At 45.3% G+C, this 16,532-nt stretch overlaps 1 protein-coding gene across 2 annotated transcripts in view; it reads right to left on the bottom strand.

Annotated features, from left to right (window-relative positions):
- PYROXD2 (pyridine nucleotide-disulphide oxidoreductase domain 2) overlaps positions 1-15,069 on the bottom strand; it is a 165,269-nt gene extending 150,200 nt beyond the window's left edge. The window contains exon 1 of one of the 2 annotated variants that reach the window (XM_073552820.1): positions 14,815-15,069. In XM_073552820.1, coding sequence (XP_073408921.1) covers positions 14,815-14,929 — 115 coding nt within the window. In that variant the 5' untranslated portion in view covers positions 14,930-15,069. The remainder of the gene's footprint in view (positions 1-14,814) is intronic. The other variant, XM_073552821.1, reaches the window with a different exon arrangement.
- Positions 15,070-16,532: the final 1,463 nt, after the last annotated feature.

Genomic DNA, 16,532 nt, shown 5'->3' with positions numbered 1-16,532 from the left:
TGCCTACCTTGGTTGTAACGGGTGGCAATTTGAGTCACTGTTGCCTTTCTATCAGCTCGAACCAGTATGCCCATTCTCCTCTGACCTCTGGCATCAACAAGGCATTTCCGCCCACAGAACTGCCGCTCACTGGATTTTTTTTCTTTTTCGGACCATTCTCTGTAAACCCTAGAGATGGTTGTGCGTGAAAATCCCAGTAGATCAGCAGTTTCTGAAATACTCAGACCAGCCCTTCTGGCACCAACAATCATGCCACGTTCAAAGGCACTCAAATCACCTTTCTTCCCCATACTGATGCTCGGTTTGAACTGCAGGAGATTGTCTTGACCATGTCTACATGCCTAAATGCACTGAGTTGCCGCCATGTGATTGGCTGATTAGAAATTAAGTCTTAACACACAGTTGGACAGGTGTACCTAATAAAGTGGCCAGTGAGTGTATATGTAGTATGTATGTTGTATGAATGTAGTGTTGTATATATGTAGTATGTACAGTATGTAGTATGTTGTATGAATGAAGTATATATGTAGTATGTATATGTATGTATGTTGTATGAATGTAGTATATATGCAGTATGTAGTATGTATGTATGTTGTATGAATGTAGTATATATGTAGTATATATGTATGTATGTATGTTGTATGAATGTAGTATATATGTAGTATGTATTATGTAGTATGAATGTAGTATGTATGTATGTTTTTTTTTACATTCAACATATTAGACCGATATGATGGGACTACTACTGTCCCATCATTGGCTAATGTGTCAGTCACTGTCATTGTAGCAGGCATAGCCAGATGGGACTTGTAGTCCCATCGGAAGATGCCTGCACACAGACCCCCGGCAGCCCGCACAGACCCCCGGCAGCCCGCACAGACCTCAGGCAGCCCGCACAGACCCCCGGCAGGCCCGCACAGACCCCCGCAGGCCCGCACAGACCCCTGGCAGCCCGCACAGACCCCCGGCAGCCCGCACAGACCCCCAGCAGGCCCGCACAGACCCCCGGCAGGCCGGACAGACCCCCGAGAGGCCCGTACAGACCCCGCCCGCACACACAGACACGCACAGTCTTCCCACCCTCCCGAACTGGATGTGCAAGTAAAGAAAGGGTTTATTTTAATTCCGATATTTGTGCCCCATTGACTTGCATAGGTTTCCGGTATCGGAATCGGCGATACCTGATACTTTTTGGGTATCGGTCCGATCCAATCCGATCCGATACTTCACGATATCGGATGGTATCGCTCAACACTACCGGTGATACTGTACCCTTTCTCAACTTTCTACAATCTTGTCGAATCCATACTGGGCCTGAGACCGTCTGAGTCTGCCTCCTGATTAAAGATGAGCGGTGTTCGAGTCGACCTGTTCGCCAAGTTCAAATTCGAGCTGTTTTGGACGGTGTTTGAGCCGTTCGTCAAACTCGAACACTTTGCTTGAAATTCGGCTGTTCGAGGACGGTTCGTGCACTAAAAGCGTAACTTTATTTTCACATTAATAATGATTTTCAATGTTAATAGACAGTTTCATGGCATAGTAGTGGTGTCTGGTAGCCAGCGGTGTAGTACACCTGTCAAGGAGCTACACCGTGTGTGTTTCCAATAATTTTTTACCGCATCTTGTCCATAAAATCCTTTTGGGCCTTGTAGCACTGTCTGCTACTCAGCAGAGAAGCCCACCCGTGAACCTAGCTATGCCGCCTGTTTATGAAAGAACCAGTTTTTGACTGCATTTAGCCCAGTTAATACTTTGGGCCTAGTAACTGTGTCTGCTACTCAGCAGAGGAGCCCACCCGTTAATCAAGCTGTGCCGCTTGTTTATGTAAGAACCATTTTTTAACTCCATTTAGCCCAGTGAATACTTTGGGCCTAGTACCTGTGTCTACTGCTCAGCAGAGGAGCCCACCCGTGAACCAAGCTATGCCGCCTGTTTATGTAAGAACTGCATGCTACTCAGCAGAGGAGCCCAGCTGTTAAGCAAGCTACAGCACCTGTGGTTTGGACGCTTAATTTTTTTACATTCTTTCTGGAATGCCGGTTAGGCCTCATTCCGGTTAACCTGCACTTACTGGGAAATCCTCGTTTGCGGGGAAGAATTGGAATCCCAGATCGCCATCAATAACGGGGTTCAGCGGGTTATCTGCACCTGTAAGCGACACACACTGGTCCTTTCAGTGCAGCGTGCATGCAGCCCCGGACATGTAAGGGCATGACAGACCTGTTATTGCTCGATCTCGCGTGGCAGAGCCTTGCATGTCCCTCTAGTAAGCTGGACACGGACCGCGGGGGCATGCCGGAGTCTCGTTCGTTAGCGGAATTACGCTGACAAATCGCTAGCACAACTAAAAACGGCCATGCACCACCACCCACAGAATCAACAAAGCTTGCAATCTGTCCATTCTTTCCGTGGCTGGCATGGTTGAGGTTGTCTGTGTGGAGTCCAATTAAGCCACAGGCTCCACTCCTGGTGGTGCCCTTCTGGACATTCCTTTAAGGTTCAGCTTTGTAACCATACTGCCCCCGGCAACCAAACACTTTGCCTTCATGGACGCTGTTCGGAGGGTCGTGGGAATAACGCCGCCCGATCGGCAGTTGGCATAATTTTTGGTGGGAAGTCCGACGGTATATGATCGTCTTCGATTTTAGAATTTTAGATTGTTTTTTTATTTTAGATTTTTATTCCAGCCTTTCTTGACTTTATAAGGGCATGACATGCCTATATCTGTGTCTCCTCCTCCTCCTTTTACTCCTCCACCTCTTTTCTATATGTAGTTGCCCTTTTCCATGTTATTTGTGTCTTCTGAGCATTTTGTCTGCTTTGGGACACCTTTTAAGGTGTTTTGTCATTATTTTCTATGTGTTTGTTTGTGTTTGTGTTTGCCTGCCATTGTTTTCAATGGGGTTCGATGGTGTTCGAAGAACATGCCTCCTGTTCGACGAACCGAACTCGAACACTAGCGGGGTGGCTCAACACTACTGATATATAGACGTACATTTTGAATGTTTAAACTATGCTATATATACCTGGTTTCTGGTGATACTGTACCCTTTCTGCCAGGAATTCCTCCTCCACCCACCACTCTAAGTGTATCATTGACACCTGGAACATTGGCCCACATGTGTGATTATTTGTTGCGGATCTTCTTTTTATATTGTGGTGTGATCCATCCTGAGCGTGTAAGAGTCTATGGGTTACTCCTGCAATTTATATGTAGATTTAAAAATTACCCCAACACTAGTGTATACAGCTCTACGCTTGTGATACATTACCCATTTACTGCTTTTTATATTCTGGTCTAATCCAAACTGACCAAGTGAGAGTCTGTTTCTGACTGTGCAAATAAATACTGAGATTGACAATGACCCCTACACTGTATACAACTGTACGCTTCAGATCCATTACCGTTTTATGGCTTTTTATATTGTGTTGTAATCCATACTGAGCCTGAGAGCGTCTGTGTCTGCCTCCTGAAATATATACAGAGATTTAGAATGTTTAAACTATACTATATATACCTGCTATCTGATGATACTGTACCCTTTTTCTACTTTTTATATTCTTGTCTAATCCATACTGAGCCTGTGAGTGTCTCTGTGTGACTCATGAAATATATAGGGAGATTGACAATTATCCTTTGACTGTATAGAGCTGTACACTTCTGATACAGTACCATATATCTGATGTTATTTTGGGTACATTTTCTCCAAAATTTGGAAGTATGGTGGAAGAAGCCGCGGACGTGGGGGGGCCAGCTGGTGCTGATGGTGGTGGTGCATCTGCTGGTAGTGGCAAAAGCACAATAGCAGCTAAGGCAGGAGGTGTTGAGCCTGCGTCATGGTCTGGTTCTGGAAGGCCTGGAAGGCTACCTTTTCTGGGAGTAGGTTAACTGCTTTTAAAGCCGGAGCATCAGGAACTGGTTTTGGCTTACATTGCCGAAACAGACTCCAGCTAATATGCCCTCCTCTTCTGAAGTTTCAAAAAATGCAAGCACTGAGTGGTCAAGTGCTGGCTCCTGGTCAGGAAGAACCCCTATCCTTGTGTCCTTCACCCCCACCAAAAGTGAATGATGCAGCAGGCCACAATTCACATTAGTCCATGTAGCTCTTTCTCACATACCATGCCTGAGTTATCAAGTCAAATCGTGAATTCCCCAGTCCAAGATGAATCTGACATGGAGTGTAGGTGGCCAGCCAGGGAAGTGGGGTTAATTGGTACCGGCCCGGTGTCTCAGAGGGATGTGTCACGGTGGTGGTGACCCGGTCCGTGGCCCTGGGCGTCCATGCAAAGGGGTGAATTACGTTGTCCATGCAAAGGGGTGAATTACGTTTATAGGTGAATGATACGTGACGCCACCTGTATTTTCTGATCAGATTGACCAGCGCTGCAGTGTCGCTTCTCTGGGACAGATATCGTGGTGCAGCTAAGATGCAGAAGCCCTGCACAGGTAGGGCCATAGTCGCAGGGCAGATGAAAGAGTTGGTAGATGGTGTGCAGTGCAGGATGTAGCAGAGCCGTGCGCCAGGCGCAGGAGAAAGATGACAGACACAGACGTGCAGTACCTTTACCTGTACTTGGTAAGTGCTGTCCAGGACCCAGAGTACAGATGGAGGAGTTGGTCAGCCTGGAAGCAAATTAGAAATTCTCTCTGCAGATAGGTAGTGTGGCCTCCATTCTAGCGCTTATCTGAGGTACTCGCAGTACTGAGTTCACTGAAGTTCCCCCTGTTGACTCTCTTTTGAAACTTTCTCGTATGGCAGGCAGTCATAGCCTTTTCCTTCTGGCTCACACAAGCCCTGCTGGGGCCTCCGAGCCTTAGTTGGGAACAGAGCATTTACAGCTGCTACTTCCTCCGGTTTCTGCTGCAGGACCGTCAGTGTCGCTACAAACTCGGAGACCGGAATCCGGACCATGCGCTCCAGCTAGGAGTGAGCCTTAACTCTACTCATCCTCCAGCTTCTCCTTCCCTTCACAGACTGCCCTAACTTCCCTCCTCCCGACCACAGAGAGCAGCTCCTCAGCAGTCAGGTTCAGAGCTCTCCCTGCTGGCCTGGAGTGGGAACTGTGTTGTGTGTTGGTTTAACTGCTAGAGAGATCCTTCGTTGCTCCCAAGCATGACATCACACTCCCTAGGAAGAAGGTAATGCCACTGTGGCGACCGTACTTCTGGGGGCGCCACAAGTGCACTGATGCCCAGCCACTGCTAGATGATTCTGCTGGTACATTGACCCAGACCACTACATTCCCCTCGCACTCTACACAGCCAGAATCTGACCCTGATGAAACTCAGGTTCCCCTTCTCGCATACTATACCACCTTACGCGGTGACAAAGAGGAAGGTGCAGATGAAAGTGCAGATTCCTTGAGCAGGTGGGGGGGCATACTCATGGGCGACGGCACTGGCACAGGGCCCCTCATAGTACGCAAAAGTGTCTCTGCTGGTGAGAGGGCCCACCCACCTTCAGACACACCGCCGTACTATAAGGGGGCCCTTTGCCAGTGCCGTCGCCAACGAGTGGGCCGCCCCTGCTTGCTCAGGAGGAGTCCAGACTAGTACAGGGATTCCCTAGCGAGGAGACTTATTTGTTTTAAAGGTTGGGAGCAATTTTTGGGGAGCACTATACTCTGGAGAATGATATATGGGGCCCACCATACACTGGAGTATTCCAAAGGTGGACATCAGACACTGGAGCAGCATTTACAGGGCCCATTATACACTGGAGCATTAGAAATGGGGCCCATTATATATGGAGCATTATTTGGGCCCATAAGACAGTGGAGCTTCATCCATGGGGACCAACATATACTGTAGCATTATGTGGAGCTCATCATATACTGTATCGAACATTATACAGTTGTGGCCAAAAGTATTGACACCCCTGCAACTTTGTCAGATAATACTCAGTTTCTTCCTGAAAATGATTGCAAACACAAATTCTTTGGTATTTTTATCTTCATTTAATTTGTCTTAAATGAAAAAACACAAAAAGAATTGTCCTAAAGCCAAATTGGATATAATTCCACACCAAACATAAAAAAGAGGGTGGACAAAAGTATTGGCACTGTTCGAAAAATCATGTGATGCTTCTCTAATTTGTGTAATTAACAGCACCTGTAACTTACCTGTGGCACCTAACAGGTGTTGGCAATAACTAAATCACACTTGCAGCCAGTTGACATGGATTAAAGTTGACTCAACCTCTGTCGTGTGTCCTTGTGTGTAACACATTGAGCATGGAGAAAAGAAAGAAGACCAAAGAACTGTCTGAGGACTTGAGAAACCAAATTGTGAGGAAGCATGAGCAATCTCAAGGCTACAAGTCCATCTCCCAAGACCTGAATGTTCCTGTGTCTACCGTGCGCAGTGTCATCAAGAAGTTTAAAGCCCATGGCACTGTGGCTAACCTCCCTAGATGTGGACGGAAAAGAAAAATTGACAAGAGATTTCAACGCAAGATTGTGCAGATGTTGCATAAAGAACTTCGACTAACATCCAAACAAGTTCAAGCTGCCCTGCAGTCCGAGGGTACAACAGTGTCAACCCGTACTATCCGTCGGCATCTGAATGAAAAGGGACTGTATGGTAGGAGACCCAGGAAGACCCCACTTCTTACCCCGAGACATAAAAAAGCCAGGCTGGAGTTTGCCAAAACTTACCTGAAAAAGCCTAAAACGTTTTGGAAGAATGTTCTCTGGTCAGATGAGACAAAAGTAGAGCTTTTTGGGCAAAGGCAACAACATAGAGTTTACAAGAGAAAAAAAGAGGCATTCAAAGAAAAAAACACGGTCCCTAAAGTCAAACATGGTGGAGGTTCCCTGATGTTTTGGGGTTGCTTTGCTGCCTCTGGCACTGGACTGCTTGACTATGTGCATGGCATTATGAAGTCTGAAGACTGCCAACAAATTTTGCAGCATAATGTAGGGCCCAGTGTGAGAAAGCTGGGTCTCCCTCAGAGGTCATGGGTCTTCCAGCAGGACAATGACCCAAAACACACTTCAAAAAGCACTAGAAAATGGTTTGAGAGAAAGCACTGGAGACTTCTAAGGTGGCCAGCAATGAGTCCAGACCTGAATCCCATAGAACACATGTGGAGAGATCTATAAATGGCAGTTTGGAGAAGGCACCCTTCAAATATCAGGGATCTGGAGCAGTTTGCCAAAGAAGAATGGTCTTAAATTCCAGGAGAGCATTGTAAGAAACACATTGATGGTTACCGGAAGCGGTTGGTCGCAGTTATTTTGGCTAAAGGTTGTGCAACCAAGTATTAGGCTGAGGGTGCCAATACTTTTGTCTGGCCCATTTTTGGAGTTTTGTGTGAAATGATCAATGTTTTGCTTTATGCTTCATTCTCTTTTGTGTTTTTTCATTTAAGACAAATTAAATGAAGATAATAATACCAAAGAATTTGTGTTTGCAATCATTTTCACGAAGAAACTGAGTATTATCTGACAGAATTGCAGGGGTGTCAATACTTTTGGCCACAACTGTATGGGACCAATGATTCTGTATGGAGAAATATATGGGCCTCATTACTCTGTATGGCGCACTATGCGGTGGCCATAATACTGTATGGAGTAATATACTGTCCGTTTTTGGAGCTATTGGAGAATTTAAAATGGATATCAGTCATGAGATGTAAGAAGTGAAGTATTTTTCATTGTACTATACCGCTATTTCTCTGCCATATCAGAGGATCATGAATTGTGGTATGTGTTAAAGGAGCCCATTGACACTTTGGCCCTGGGCCCACGAAAACCTGGAGCCAGCCCTACCCCCCAACAACTGTAGCCAAATAACCCCCAGTTTTCAGTGCGTAACTATTATTATGAAGTAAATTAAGGTTGACAAGCTTAAGTAATAAGAATTGATGTTTTTGGCATTGAAATGGGCACTGTAGGTGTGTTTCCTGTCCTCCACTCACTGCTGACTTTTCTTCCCCATTGACTTACATTGGGTTTCGTGTTTCAGTCGGACCCCGACTTTTCACGATAATCGGCCGATCTCGTTCGACCCGACTTTTGCGAAAGTCGAGTTTCATGAAACCCGACTCGACCCGAAAAAAGGCAAAGTCGCTCATCTCTAGTTGCAGCTCTTAATGCTGCCCAGTGTATCCTAAGCATTGCAATGAAGCCTTCGGTATTAAGTTGCACCACTACTTGTTTCAGAGACATAATGAGAGAGAAAGAGCTATAGAGATAGTAGATAGATTATATCATGCATCCATCCATCTTATATATTCTATCCAGTATCTGATCGGTCAGATATCCATCCATCTAATCAATGTAATCTTACATTTATCTAACATCTATTTCATATTCCTCTGTCTTATCTATTGTAAATATATATAATCATCTCTCCATCCTATCTATAAGCAAAAGAATACAACCACCTCTGTAAGTGCCGAGATGTGTAAACATTGAATACATGAAATGTGCCGCTAGATAGAATATACTTAGAAAATTAAGATACTTAGTGGACAAACTGACCAATTCATGAGAGCCCACCAGCCACGACCAGGTGACCTCTCTCTGGTAGGACCCTAAACCCAATATTTTACAGACATGCTTCTCTCCCAGGTTAAAAGCCTACACATTTACAGCACAGTTAGGATCCAGGACTAATTAAAGCTCATTCACACGACTGTGTTTTCGGTCCGAATGCTATCCATGTAATAAACAGACAAGACTTAGACCAATGTATAACATCAGCGGCCGTGCCCGCCCTTGTGTCTTCTGCAGCGGCACCCGCGGCTGCCTCTCCTTACCGGCATTCCCTCCGCAGTGCGCACTCTCACCCAGCCTCCAGCTCTGCGGCGTCCCTGCGCTCTTTCCTTAGGCCGCGGGTGTGCGCCAGCGCTTCCTCTTCTGCCGGCGGTGGGCATCGCTGAGGGCGGTGCTCGCTTACCCACTTTCTGACCCTAAGGTATTTCAGGCGGCCGCTCTGTAGAGGACGCCTGATGATTGTGTGTGCTAATCCACGCGTTGTTCTGGCCGCTATAGTGTAGCTATAGTTTCTCCATTTGTGTTTCTCTCGTTTTCTCCCTGTCAGCCTCCGTCTTGTCCTGCCTTTTCCCTCGCCTCGCTCTCCTGGTTCTCTGGTACACTTCCCTCCTGCCTATCCGTTCCCATATCTCCTCCTGGGTTCTCCACGTCTGCATTCCCCTTGCTCCTGTGGCTACTCCTGCTGTCCGTTCTAGTTGCTGCTGCCTGGTTTCCTCCTCATCCTATAACCCTGCTCTGTTACGCCGATCTCTGTCCAGTGTCCCTGGCCCTCCTCTGGTCCTCCTTGTCCTTGAGCCGTCCCTCTTGGTACCGGCTGTCACGGTTCTGTCCTCTGCGGTTTTGCCCCTAACGATCCCTGTATAGGGGTCGGTCATCACCTGGCGCGCTCGACCCAGGGGCTCCAGATCCGCGACCCAGAGGGTCCACTCTCGGACGTTGTCCATTCCCTGAACGTCACACAATGTTTTGCAGATAAACAATTTTTTTCACTGACCGAATTTGCGCTTGAAGAAAAAAAAAAAAATTGCAGCATGAGCTCGATTCTTCCATAGATCAGATGAGACTCAGCATTCAAGTTTATAAGGGCATAAAAAAAAAAATTAGGGAGCCACAATATTGCATCCAATTTTTTCGGACACATTGCAATTCTGTAACGTAGGGAAATGTAAATGGTCGGGTAAAACATCAATAGCTGCTGGCGTTAAAAACAGATTGTATACGAGTAACTGGCAACGAAAAAAAAATTGCCCCGTTCCTCTGACTGATTCTGAATACTGTCGCGTGAAGCTACCGATAGACTGATGGGAGGAGGTCTCTGTCCATCCATCTCCCTGTTACACTGCTGTATATTCCAGATTATGAATTTAGATGAATTTAGAACTAAAACATGTGATGATCACACATCCGCGAACGTGAACACAACTGCTGACGTGTGATCCCCGACGACAACCGGAGGACATGACAATGCAAACAACTCGAAGCCTACAGAGATGGAAAAACCATTGCATGTGCTTTGTGTTCTATTTCTTGGATGATTTAAGCTTCCTGTCTTGGTTAGAAAAACAATTGTTGGAAAACGTTTCTATAAACATTTTTATAAGAACAATCACCAGTCTGCCATGTACCGATCTAGAGAACTACAAATACCAGGACTGCCAAATACAATCATCCCCACAATAAACACGTAACATAAAGTGAATCTTACATCTTTCAGAATGACGCAGAAAACGAGGCGCTGCTTTCTTAAAGGGGTTATCAGCATTTGGGACAAAAATGATGACAGCACGTGGGAATACCGAGGGATTGGGACAGCGAGCACATGCCAGAATAGCGTTATTAGATTATATATAAGAATATTCAATAATGACTGTAGGCAGTGAATTTTTATAATTTAACTCTATGTTTGCAGGAGGTTTTCCACTCTAAATGGAGGGGGGCGAGTTGGTGCAAATGGGAAAATAATTTACTCGTATAATAAGTAGGTTCCAAACGACGCTATGAGAGGAGCATAAAGCTATAATTGTGGGAAAGACTAATTGAAGTTAGGGGATTACTGTGATACTGGTATCTGTAATACTCGTGATTTTCATAGATCGCATTAGACCCACAGAGGTCATCTAGGTAAGTTTATCATACTACTTGTATAAAAAATACATATATGTGCATAGTTTTGTGCTGTCAGTAGTCGTACTTCGCACCGTCACATTCACTCTTTGCTGCTGCGGATGGAAACTGAAGTAGATATGGTAGAAACTGTGTTTCGGGGTACTGCCCCTTGTCAGTGCAAAGTGTGAGATCTGGTAAGGTTCTGTAAGGAGAAACATTACCCCTTGGATCCCAGTCAGACGCCTCTCACACAACCAAACCAGATCTCACACTTTGCACTGACGAGGGGCAGTACCCCGAAACACAGTGTGCGCAAATTGAGATTTTGGTTTTGGCTTTTATCCTAAGTCATGTAACAAGGCTCGTTAAAGGATCGCTGCTTCCTATAGGTGGCACTAGAGTTCTATTCCTCTTCCTCTCTGAAAGGATAATTTGCATATTTCCCAGAGAAGCATGGCAGCTTAATGTCTCCTCATCTTGGCATGTCAGGCTTGACATGTCACACTCCGCAAGGAGAAATGCTACCCCTTGACCTGGTGATTACATGCAGCGGAGGTCCCGTGAAGTCTTCTGACACTCCAAAGAAGAGGGGAGTGCATACAATCTGACCATTGGGATAACTGTTTGCAGCTTGTATGTAGATTGCTCGTGATCCAGGACGCTGCCCCGGTCGGTGGCGCGCGCTGGAACGATTACTACCCGTTAAATTCCATGTTCATTTGGTCAAAGGTGAGCATATCTCTGACTGTTGCAGTGTGCTCTGATAATCCTGCGTGCCGTCACCGAGATCCGAGCTAGAAGCAAAATCCGACGCGTTTCAAAATCTGACGGTCTTCTTCCTCAGGGATGGTTCACACAGATGACAGTCTTTTTATTTATAGTGTTGAGTTGTATCAGTAATTGGCAGTACTGATTACCGATCTCAGATTACTGATACAACTAAGCTTGTCAGATTACAGTGCCTTCCGAAAGTATTCGGCCCCCTGGAACCTTTCAACCTTTTCCCACATATCATGCTTTAAACATAAAGATACCAAATGTAAATTTTTGGTGAAGAATCAATAACAAGTGGGATACAATTGTGAAGTTGAATGAAATGTATTGGTTATTTTACATTTTTGTTGAAATTCAAAAATTGAAAAGTGGGGCGTGCAATATTATTCGGCCCCTTTACTTTCAGTGCAGCAAACTCACTACAGAAGTTCATTGTGGATCTCTGAATGATCCAATGTTGTTCTAAATGACTAATGATGATAAATATAATCCACCTGTGTGTAATCAAGTCTCCGTATAAATGCACCTGCTCTGTGATAGTCTCAGGGTTCTGTTTGATGCACAGAGAGCATCATAAAGACCAAGGAACACAACAGGCAGGTCCGTGATACTGTTGTGGAGAAATTTAAAGCTGGATTTGGATACAAAATTATTTCCAAAGCATTAAACATCCCAAGGAGCACTGTGCAAGCGATCATATTGAAATGGAAGGAGTATCATACCACTGCAAACCTACCAAGACCCGGCCGTCCCTCTAAACTTTCATCTCAAACAAGGAGAAGACTGATCAGAAATGCATCCAAAAGGCCCATGATCACTCTGGATGAACTGCAGAGATCTACAGCTGAGGTGGGACAGTCTGTCCATAGAACAACAATCAGTCGTTCACTGCACAAATCTGGCCTTTATGGAAGAGTGGCAAAAAGAAAGCCATTTCTCAAAGATATCCATAAAAAGTGTCGTTTAAAGTTTGCAACAAGCCACCTGGGAGACACACCAAACATGTGGAAGAAGGTGCTCTGGTCACATGAAACCAAAATCGAACTTTTTGGCAACAATGCCAAACGATATGTTTGGCGTAAAAGGCAACACAGCTCATCACCCTGAACACACCATCCCACTGTCAAACATGGTGGTGGCAGCATCATGGTTTGGGCTTGCTTTTCTTCAGCAGGGACAGGGAAGATGGTTAAAATTGATGGGAAGATGGATGGAGCCAAATACAGGACCATTCTTGAAGAAACCCTGTTGGAGTCTGCAAAAGACCCAAAACTGGGATGGAGATTTATCTTCCAACAAGACAATGATCCCAAACATAAAGCAAAATCTACAATGGTTCACAAATAAATGTATCCAGGTGTTAGAATGGCCAAGTCAAAGTCCAGGCCTGAATCCAATCGAGAATCTGTGGAAAGAGCTGAAAATTGCTGTTCACAAACGATCTCCATCAAACCTCACTGAGCTCAAGCTGTTTGCCAAGGAAGAATGGGCAAGAATTTCAGTCTCTCGATGTACAAAACTGATTGCGACATACCCCAAGCGACTTGCAGCTGTAATCACAGCAAAAGGTGGCGCAACAAAGTATTAACTTAAAAGGGCCGAATAATATTGCATGCCTCACTTTTCAGTTTTTGAATTTCCACAAAAATTTAAAATAACCAATAAATTTCATTCAACTTCACAATTGTGTTCCACTTGTTGTTGATTCTTCACCAAAAATTTACATTTGGCATCTTTATGTTTGAAGCATATGTGGGAAAAGGCTGAAAAGTTCCAGGGGGCCGAATACTTTCGCAAGGAACTGTATAAGCACTCACCTCTTCTTTGGAGTGTCAGAAGACTGCACGTGACCTCTGCTGCATGTAATCACCAGGTCAGAGATTCTCGTATTTGCACCTAGATCTACTTCATTTTACAATGGCAGCATTAGCTGAAATCCACCGCACAGCAGCGATCCCAACAATAACTGTCCAGCGGGAATGTGACAGCGCTCAGTGCGACTACTGACAGCACAACCAACTATCTACTATATAATCGTCTAATTCTGTCTGTCTGTAACGGAAATCCTGCGTCGCTGATTGGTCTTGCCCGCTCACGACCAATCAGCGACAGGCGCAGTCCGGCCGCGAATTGGCGCGGCATTCGAACGACGCACGCCACCGTCGGGAGACCTGCGGCCCTAGCCGCTGATCTCCCGCCGCACGGAGGTCAGCGGCGACGCAGCTCGGAGATGACTGGCGCAGCGCTCAATGTGCGGATGGATGCTACCCACGTTCCGGAGGAGGGGAGACTGTCCTCCAGGCCCTGGGTACTATAAACCTGTAAAAAATAGAATTAAAATAAAAAATAGTGATATACTCACCTTCCGACGGCCCCCGGCTCTTTCCCTCCTCTCACCACACTCCCGGCATCTTTTGGCCCCAGTAATGCTTTGCGCGAAAGACCGCTGATGACATCGCGCTCTCGCGAGCGTGACGTCATCTCTGGTCCTTTGCGCTAAGCATTACTGGGACTGGAAGATGCCGGGAGCGTGGAGAGGAGACCGGGGGCCGTCGGAAGGTGACAATAACCTTGTTTTTAATTTTTTTTAATTGTTTTTTACATTTTTATACTATTGATGCAGCATAGGCATCATCAATAGTAAAAAGTTGATCACTATTGTCAAACACTTTGCTTATGTGACCAACCTGTCAATCATATTCCAAGCGATGCTTCAAATCGCTTGGAATGCGCTTGAATTCCGCACGTGAAAAATCGCATGAAAAACGAATGCGAATTCGCATGAGTTTTCCCCGCAGCGGGAGTTGCGGAAATGCCCGCAGCATTTCTGCAACGTGGGTACTTAGCCTCAGCGTGACACGCAGCAGTGACCAGGCCCCCGCTGTGAGATCGCCGATCGTGGTGGATCGTCCTGGACCATCTTTTGAATGTCGGTCTCCCGCTGGCCATATTCTAGAATACCCGATGCGTTAGAATCGGGCCACCATCTAGTGCACATATATGTATTTTTTATACAAGTAGTATGATAGACTGCAACGATTCTCTATTCCGGAAAATAGTAGAACTTTTAGAGTATTGCTGGACAACCCTTTTCACGTCCTAGATTAATTTGCACCCTAACTTCGCATACAATATATATTTAGTGGGTGCAAATGCAGGAATAAACTATCCTTAAATATCAGTTCTTATTTATGCTTTTTTTTTTTTTTAAACAAATATTGATCTTTTAAAACAGATTTAAGCAAAATATCTCCTTATTCCTTACTGTAAATATCTACGGACTGTTAATCGTTGGATCTTGTGACATCTCATCTACAATGGATCCTTTCATAAGAATCCCAGGATGCAAAGGGTTAAGTCGGTGCTGTTCATACAGATTACAGCGCACGGCTAACATTAATAACAGCAGTGCCAAACTACAGGCAACTTTACCTCCTCCGATGATCACAGCGTCATATTTCAGCTTCGGCGTTCCTGAGGTTTTGGAATAAGCTCTTACGCCCGGGCATCGGATAAATTTCAGCCATTTTGGGCCCAAAGCAGACATCTTCAAGCATCAAAAAAAGAGATATTGCTTTAAAGTTGTTCCCGTTGTATTGACTGAAGGGTGGACTTTGAGGCTCGCTTTGCAATTAACCTGAAATTTACAGTTACAGAATCCTCTGGGCAGAAAGTACAACCCAGCATGTAATCCTGATGTAGGCAGGTCTCAGAATAGAAGGCTGGACTGGAAAGTGAAGCCAAAGTATTTCTACTATGTTCTTCTAAGAACCTCGAGAAGCCTTCATTGAAATGGGAAATCTCAAATGGGAACTAATTAAGAAAGTCAACGGCTGAGTAATTATGGCTAAGGGACTGTGTGTTGCCTGAGAAGAACCAGGTTGGTACCGTTCTTCTTGGCTCAACACATCCCAAGATGAAGGACACGAGATGACCAGTTTTAAGCAAAAAACAAGAAATGATTTTTCGATATTCTATCATGAGAAGTTTATACTGCATGTGCCAGTATGTCGCCACCTAAAGGTTGTGAGGCAAATTACGGCCTGTTGGGGTTTAGCACAATGCAATAATGTATTGAATTTACATGAGAAATTGTAACGGGGTACTGAAGAGCAAAAGTAGGAAAGTCACCATCGCTCTGCTGACCCCATAACTAGAGTCCAGGCTTCCTCTGGTATTAACATCAGCACAAACACTGCACCTCCGCCGGGAGCTTCACGGCCGAGCAGCTGCATGCAGCCGTACATCACCAAGCGCAATGCCGAGCGTCGGATGGAGTGGTGTAAAGCCGCCACCACTGGACTCTGGAGAGGTGTTCTGGGCAGTGACAGATCACACTTCTCTCTCTGTGTCTGATGGAGGAGCCTGGGTCTGGTGAATGACAGAAGACCGTTACCCCCCTGACTGCATTGTGCCCCCTGTATAGCTGGTGGAGAAGGATAATGCTATGGGCTGTTATCAGAGGTCGGCCTCGGCCCCTTACTTCCAGTGAAGGGAAATCTTTATGCTTCAGCACAAGACATTGTGGTCCTTGTGGACAATTCTAGCTTCCATTTTTTGTAGGAATAGCTTAGGGAAGGCCCTTTTCTGATCCTCATGATTGTGCCCAGAGTACAAGGTCTATACAGACATGGTTGGGGGAGTGTAGATTTGAAGAACTGCTCTGGCACGGCTGAAGAGCTTCAATGAAGGCTACGTAGAGCAGTGAAGTAGTAGAGTTCCAAGATGGCCACTGATGGTAATGTAGGTCACCCAAGAGTGGTACAGGAACATCGGTGGTATAGTGAAAAGCATCATAGGTTTGATTAGGAGAAAGAACAGGAAGAAGAGAAAGTCACAATTGTGGCACTGATTAAAAAATCTAGAAGGTAAGACCTTATATTACAATTGAATATTTTAAAATCTGAATAAAAAAAAACCTCTGTATTGAAAACATTTAAGATGCGTTGGTTTCCTTTTTAACTTTTACCCATGAAGAAAATATTTCAACACTTTAGTTTTCACATTGATCACTAGAGCGATCACAGTAAACATATTTCCCGTTTTGTGTAATCCAATCGTCAGCATTACTGTGTAGACTGAGACTGCATGCGCAGAGTCATTTCATCATCATTAGTGGGTGGGGGGGTTTAATGACCCCTCTGTTGTAC

This window comes from Dendrobates tinctorius, unplaced genomic scaffold (assembly GCF_039654945.1).
Source record: "Dendrobates tinctorius isolate UK_male_01 unplaced genomic scaffold, ASM3965494v1 ptg000196l, whole genome shotgun sequence".
NCBI lineage: Eukaryota > Metazoa > Chordata > Amphibia > Anura > Dendrobatidae > Dendrobates > Dendrobates tinctorius.
The sequence above is the reverse complement of the archived record's forward strand: the minus strand, read 5'-3'. Positions and strand labels throughout refer to the sequence as shown.